The 8003-nt window shown below is 48.9% G+C and overlaps 1 protein-coding gene across 1 annotated transcript; it reads right to left on the reverse strand.

The window, feature by feature from the left end:
- Positions 1-5887: 5887 nt before the first annotated feature.
- LOC144889431 (uncharacterized) lies at positions 5888-6881 on the reverse strand. The gene is made up of 2 exons (XM_078769658.1): positions 6531-6881; positions 5888-6412 (listed from the first exon to the last, which is right to left on the reverse strand). The coding sequence occupies exons 1-2, from the start codon at positions 6798-6800 to the stop codon at positions 5888-5890; spliced, it is 795 nt and encodes a 264-aa protein (XP_078625784.1). The 5' UTR covers positions 6801-6881.
- Positions 6882-8003: the final 1122 nt, after the last annotated feature.

Consider the following 8003-nt stretch of genomic DNA (forward strand, 5'->3'; position numbering starts at 1 on the left):
GAGTTCAGCGCCGCGGGTAGCGACCAAGCCCATTTATCTAGGCCCCGGCCAAGGGTCCTGAGGCTTAGCATGACGGCCCTCCATGTGATCCCATTGAAGCGTTCGACCTGCCCATTCGCCTGTGGTCTGTACGGAGTGGTGTAACTCGAAGCGACATTATTTTGGAGCAAGAAGCACCTCACTTCCTGGGACAGGAACACCGCTCCCCGATCTGTATGCACGTAGGCCGGATATCCAAACATGGAAAACAAATTCTGCAGGCACCGTATGACTGTGGCAGCCGTCATATCTGCGCATGTGTAAGCAAAAGGGAATCGCAAGTACTCATCCACGATAGTGAGCAGATAACGAGAGTTACTCGACACCGGCAGCGGTCCTTTGAAATCCATCGCCAATCTCTCCCACGGTCTAGTAGCCCTGACGAGCGTCCCCATGGGATGGGAGGGTTGTAAAAACGCGGTTTGCGTTCCGCACATACAGCGCAGTCGCGGCAGACCCGCGGATGTCCTTAACCGAGTACGGCAGATTACCACGACGCACAAAATGAGCGAAACGCGTCACCCCAGGATGACACATAGTGTCGTGCAAAGCACACAGACCCTCCAAAGTTATGAGACCCGCGCACGTAGCCGGCCTCGATAAGGCGTCGGCGACCAGGTTATCCTTCCCCGGGCGATATTTGATGGTGTGGCAGAAGTCGGCGAGTTCGATACGCCAGCGAGTGATTTTCTCATTCTTAATGCGTTGAGCATGTAAGGTGTCGTACATAAACGCCACGCTTTGTTGGTCCGTGATGATTTGGAAGCATCGCCCAAGCAAGTACGGACGCCATCGCCGAATCGACTCGACGATCGCGTACGCTTCCTTTTCGACAGACGAATGCCTCCGCTCAGCGGAGGTGAGAGTCCGCGAAAAGAAAGCCACAGGGCGCCCCCCCCTGGGAGAGAGTCGCCGCTATCGCATGATCCGAGGCATCACTTTCTAAGACGAAAGATTTGCTCTCGTCGATCGTCGCCACAGCGGCGCCAGCGATGTCGGACTTAAGGCAGCCAAGGCGGCTGGGCTCAGGGGAAACGCGTCGTAGGTCACAAGTGGGCGGAGTTTCGCGGAGAAATTTTGCACCCACTTAGAATAATGGGCGAACAGCCCGAGAGCACGCTTCAGTGAAGCTCGATCGCAGGGTGGGGCCATATCGAGCAAAGGTCGCAGACGCTCCTTATCTGGAGCAATAGAGCCGTGGGTCACGGTGTACCCCAGAAGATCTATCGTGCGCATGGAGTAACGACACTTGGCCTCATTCATGGTTAGGCGATACCTCTGCGCGACCTCGAGGAAGCGCTTCAGATTAGCATCGTGATGCCCCTGGTCATGCCCACAAACCGTAAGATTGTCCAGCTATACAAAGTCATCTGTTAAGTTCTCCTTTGCAATGAGGTCGTCCATAGCCCTCTGAAAACAGGCGACCCCGTTCGTCACCCCAAAAGGTAGTCGGGTGAACTGGTATAACCGTTGACCTGATTCAAAAGCGGTATAGATTCGATCGGCCCCGGAGATGGGGATCTGATGATACGCACTACGCAGATCGAGAGTGCTATAGATTGAGTACTGGGCCACCTGTCGAACCAGTGCGTCCATCCCCGGTAGGGGGTAGGCATCCAGCTGTGTAAAGCGATTAATCGTCTGTGAATAGTCGATTACCATTCGTTTGTGATGCGCTTCACTTCGCACCACTAAGACCTGGGCCCGCCACGGTGACCGGCTAGGTTCTATGATACCTTCCTTTAAGAGCTGGGCTGTTTCTTCCGCAATGAATTGCGCGTCTGCCCGTGAGTAGCGCCGTGATTTTACCGCTACAGGTGTGCAGTCCGTGGTCATGTTGGGGAACAGCGAAAGAGGCTCAATTTCCATTCCTGCGAGTGCACACACAGCAAGCGTGTCAGTCCCACCAAATTCCATTTCCAAACGTCCATGTCGCTTAAGAAAATCGTGTCCCAACAGAATATCAGCACATAAAGCAGGTAAGACCATGAGATGTACATCTGGAAACATGCGTCCCTTTATCACAAGCTTCAATCGACATTCCCCTTTTGTGCTGAGCCTAAGCCCTTGGGAGGCCATAAAGATCCGTCGTGTTGTCCCAAGGACCGGCCATCCATGTTTACGCACTAGTCGATGATCAATAAAACTATCTGTGGACCCCGTATCGATTAAAGCCCGCGCAAAAATGCCTTCGATCATAAGTGGAATAATGGCCTGAGCAAGGCCGGGTGGACCGGCAGGTATTGAGCCATCCGAGCGAGATGATCGCGCCTCGCGTGTAGATCCAACGCCGGCTACAGTTTTCTGGCCGTTCGAGCAGCCTCCGGAGGGCGCTCGTGCCAAGCGCGTAGTTTGCTGTGCCAAAGCAGGAGCTTGTAGTTCGTACGAGCAGCCATCGGATGGCGCTCGTGTCATGCGAGAAGGGTCGAAGCCAACTGTAGTTTCACGTGCTGAAGCAAGAGCTTGTAGTTCGTATGAGCAGCCATCGGATGGTGCTCGTGTCATGCGAGAAGGGTCGAAGCCAACTGTAGTTTCACGTGCTGAAGCAAGAGCTTGTAGTTCGTACGAGCAGCCTTCGGATGGCGCGCGAGTCGCGCGATGAGTCTCAAAGCCATCATGAGACGTTCGGATACCAGCCAAGGACGGTCGCTCCGCGTTTGGTCGTGTTAGCGCCACTTGTTTTGGCGGCCCGATGTATCTCACCAAGGTCGAGCGTGCAGCCAGGGGCCCACGAGGAGGTGCGCCGCTCATCAAAGCCGGGTGAGGCGCCCCGCTGTGCTCGGCCCGTTGGCTCGGCGATAAGCCCATTCAGGGTCGCGCGAGTTTGTTTGCCCCGCGCAGCTTTTCGGCAAACTTTTGCAAAATGTCCTTTTGTCGAACACAAATGGCATATCGCTTCCCGAGCCAGACACGCAGACCTGGGATGTTGTCGATTCCCGCAGAAGTAACACGTAGCGTTTCGTACAGGCTTTGGTCTAGCCGCCGCAGCTGCCGCCAATCCTGAATCCGGGTCCTCCTTGGGAGCGGCCAGAGGTTCTGCTAGTGTGGTCGAGTCCGCTCCCGTATCCTCGGCGGTAGCTCTCTCCGGTCGCGCGTGTTGAGAAGCCCCCGCAACGACACGCACGTGTGTGATCATAGGCGTTAGATTGCTCCCGGGCCTCATCGTATACGTGTGCCAGCCGTAGAGCTTCCGTGAACGTCAGGTCCGCTGTTTCCAAAAGTCTGGTTCTGATAGTTGACGAGCTGATCCCAGAGACAAAAGAATCTCGGACAAGATCATCTTGGACTTGCTCATAAGTGCGTACCTCGGGAGTACTGTCTGCAAGTAGACGTCGCAGCTCTTGGGCGAACTGATCTATCGTCTCAGCGGGCTGTTGACTCCGTGTTGCGAGCAGATGCCTGGAATACACCACACTCCGTTTCTTAATGTAAATTCGTTTTAGCTCTGCCACAGCGGCATTGTACGTCGTACACTGTTCGATGCTCCTGTAGACGTTATGGTGTACTTTAGTCTGCAGCACGTCCAGTTTCGTTTCGTCAGTGACAACGGCATCCTGGGCTTTGAACTGATTATCCAGTGTCTTGAGCCAATGCGTCAGCTCCGAGCCCGAATCCACTGCTTGTGGGTCGGCTGCAAATTGCGGCACCTGGATCATCCTGTGTCCCGCCATGTTGTCCTCGAGTCCTCGAGTGGACGGCAAGACTAATTGTTATTAAGTGTTGTGAAAATCAATCAAGTTCACAACTTTGTCCCATAGGTAGGTTTAATAACAATCAGATCTCTGGCATCATCCTGTAAAATACAATCATGCAATATATTTCAGGATCTCGGCATCATATAGGAAGGATCGATAATATTAGTCAATGCAAGCAAGCCTAGAATATGTGCGGGTACGTACCATTCAAGTCTACATGTCATAGTATAATGTCGCAGGAGTGGCCCAGAGTCGCGGACGTCCGAGGTCTTATAGACGCCTCTCAGCGGTTTAAGTGAGCATCACACCTGGGTTCAACTTTGATACATTTTCACTACACCTATGATCATGTGTTCTGATGATCACAACTGTTTGCATGGGGATGGTGCTGTGATAATGTGTGCACATTGGTCATGTGATCATGTGTGCACTTTTATATGGAGAAACATGAAGTGATATCTGCCATCGATTTCAAAAAAAATGGCTTTAGGATGCACTAACTTTATATAATTAGCTGAAAAAAATTAGGACAACCAGCTTAACTTAACGCCATGGAAACCAAGGCCTTCACGATCATTGGAATCTGCCGCGATGAAGCGGAGTTTATGGGCCTATCACTTTGCCATTGCCGATAGGTTGGTGGTCTCACTGTCTTCTTCCATCTCCTTTATGGTGTTGCACCCTCTGCCCTATATGTACTTTGTTCCCCACCGTCTTGGTTCCTGCAGCGCACATGCGGTCCACCATCGACCACCTTCTGGTAAAACTAACCTCAATCCAGAATCACATAGATATGTGGAAAAGTATCTGAGAGAAAGGGCTGTGTAGTGGGGCAGATTTGTGAAATGATTGTGGGTTTTGTGGTAAAAGCACCAAAATTGGCATATATGATGTTAAGGACCTACTAATTGATTTTAGATATAGTACCAAGTAGGATTTTTTCCGAGAAGCCCATAAAGTGGAAAAATCCAAAATGGCCGCCGGCCGATTCGAAATATCTGTTAATTGTCATATCTTTATGAATAGTCAACGCAGAAACCTGAATGAAGTGTCTTTTTGTATGTTTCTGTACATGACGAATCCAATGGAACCATTATTTGCTTTGAAAAATGCATATAAATCAATATAATGGTCAATTTCAGGTTGAAATTCAAGATCGCCACCATTCGATTTGTCGATATCTAGCAAATGTCATATTATACACAGTAATTCATATCACACCATGGATGAAGTATGTTGTAGATTTATTCACATATGTCAGACAAAATGGCACCACTAATTAAGAAAAGCTGAATTCATAGTGACCAATGGCAATGCCAAGTTCTATGATATCGACCAGATACATAAACAGTCGACTTTACTTTATCATTTATACTACGAGTTGCAAATTCTAAATCATATTAAGATGGAGGAAAAAATACCACACAAACTAAGTGACATATTATATAGATCTACACATTTGTATCCAATGCATATATACTCTATGCATTATACATTAAATAACACTTCCCATACCATACATCATTACATTGTTGCCGATTACTTTGAACAACACCATGAATTTTGCACTTTTCAAGTTTCTGCTGGTTCATTTCTAGAATATTTACCCAGCGTCGAGCCTTAAACATATTCACACTTCTGTGTTGATTATGACATGTTGGACATTGGGTTTAGATATTAAGTAGTACTTAATAAGTACACTCTGGCTGAAACATTTCCCTCAGTGCGAAAATGTGTATGGTTTTTCTCGAGTGTGGATGTTTATGTTACATTGTAACAATTATTAGTTGCTCTCATTGTGGTCACAATTACCACTGCAACGACAGAGTGATGTACATTTAAGAGCAGCTCTAACACACTTGCATAGTCCCCTACAACCTTTCTGGCCCCCACACCTGAGCAACTCGGAACAGGATGCCACTGCCTCTGGTAATACCGTCCATAATGGTTGCCAACCCTGTGTGGCACTCTTCTGCCAACCACATGTCTCTGGTGATGGAAGTACTGGACAACGGACAAGTGCCTGTCCCCACACATGTCCACCTTGGTATACTGCCCGTTTTGTGTGCTGTAACAGTGCTCCTCTGGTGGGTGGTATGGTGTCGATGGACCTCGCTTTTGTAGTGAAGATGTGTTTCCTAGCTGAATCAACGTTAGATTCTGTGCATGTGCGGTCGTACAACAGACATGCAATCATTGAGCGACGTCAGGTCCGTTAGCAAGGTAGAGAATACTGGTGTCACTTCAGTGAAGGACTTCCATGTGTCGAACGCAGTCTTTTTCCCCCGACCAGCGAATGACGACACCGTATCACAACCAGTGAAGGCATGAAACATAGGAAGTGCATGTGCCTTCTCACTACCAAGCTCAGTGGCGATATCGTGGGCAGGAATGTACCTCAGGTGCTTTCCAGTGCCAAAAGCAACCCAAATTTCAGTGTTTTCAAGGCGTGCCACAGTAGACACTGCCAGGATGAGCACGTCTGTATCCACAGTACGCAACATGATTCGGCGATACCCTCTCCTTGCTGCATCAACTGTATGAAGGAGCATCCATGTGTCTGCCTCCTCATGCGTACATGGTGCTAGAGATGAGATGTCCTGGTGAACTCTCGTGCAGAGCACATTCTGACCGCATGTTGTATACACATCCTTTTCCGCAGAAAGATGTTCTACAACCTAAATTGGCAAAGAAAAGAAGCTAGATTAAATTTCATGTCATTGATATTGTGTAGTTTACAATCGATTCTACATGCATATGGTTTTTTTTTAAGCCAGTGAAATACTGAAAGCTTACCTGGTGTGCCAAGAAGTCGAATAGTTCTGTCTTGTTGTCTGCCAATCTCAAGAACTCTTGCCAATTTCCTGGGATCATGTTGGATGGTGCAACACGCCGCCGAACACCTTTTCCTCGATTCTCTCTCGCAGTGGTCTTCAGACTCTCTTCCAGGTACACATCCCAAATTATGTCAATTCTCATCACGTTGCGCAGCTGTGCTTTGACATAAGGCAGAAATACCTGTGTAGCATATTCTTGGAACGTTTTGATGCCAATGGGCCTGAGCATGTTGATGATTGCAGCACCATCCAATATGATGACATCAACTAATGGAGCATCCCCACATGATGTGCAGCACCTTTCCAGACATTCAACAAGATCAGACTTCGACCCAAACCTTAGTTTTCCCAGCTGCAACAATGACGGAGGGTAGGCATGATTCTCATGCTGGAAGAAATTGTCCAAGCCTCCGTCACGGGTTTGACAGGCAATGTACAGTCTGGAAAACAATGCACAGTCACTCTTGAGTGATGTCACGATCTGTTTCGCTTTGGACGGAACTCGACATGGTGGTCAGCTGAACAAAGGCATCTGATTTTTACATATGGGATCAGATACTGGTGTAATTCGCTCCATCACTCGCTCAGTCATGTACTTGTCATACTGTTCCTGGCCTGTCTTCTCTATCGCACGCACAGTTTGGACAACAGCTGGATCAGCAACATCTCGGCTGTCAAGTACCAGGAGGTCATCACTCTCTTCCATGAATGGATTTCCCATGTCTTCTATTACTCGAACAAGAGCAGCAGTCTCCTTAGCAAATGCGACTTGTGCCGAAGCAGTATGCTCGTGGTGCCTGAGAGTGGTCTTATCAGTTTTCCTAGGACCTAGATCCAGACAATTGACCTCAAACTCCTCAATGACCCTTGCTAGTTCTGGTCCCGCCACCATCCAACAGAGTAAGGCTTTTGGGTTTTGCAGCAACCCGACTGCTCCACCATCTCCTTTCACGACCTTGTTATTTTGTTCGTGTGCATGATCGATAGCTAAGGCAGAGAATGGACGCTTCGTTTTGTGCACCACGAAGCCTCCTTGAGCAAACTGGCTAGCTACACCAGGATGTCGTTCATGCAAGGTCATCATGTCGCGAATGTGAATCGGCACCCACCTAGAGTAGTACGTGTGGTCCAAGGCGAAGAACCAGGGTGCAAGTGCTGTAAGGACAGCAACATAAAGCGAGAAGTTGGAATCATGAAGAGACCGTACATACACCAAGACTAGGAGCTCAAGTTGCATGACGATAAACCAGAACTGGAATTGTGGAGAGGCTTCAACTCGCTTCATGCACCATTCTTCAAATGGTATGGGTTCACTCTCTTCGCAGCTGTACACATCGTAGGCCTTATGCAACAGTATTGACAATGCACTGGCGGTAACTTGGTGTGCATGTCTCGTCCGTGTGACATGTGACGTCTTCAGGAATGATTCAGC

This window comes from Myxine glutinosa, unplaced genomic scaffold (genome assembly GCF_964187855.1).
Source record: "Myxine glutinosa unplaced genomic scaffold, kmMyxGlut1.1 SCAFFOLD_3750, whole genome shotgun sequence".
In the NCBI taxonomy this organism is placed as follows: Eukaryota; Metazoa; Chordata; class Myxini; order Myxiniformes; family Myxinidae; genus Myxine; species Myxine glutinosa.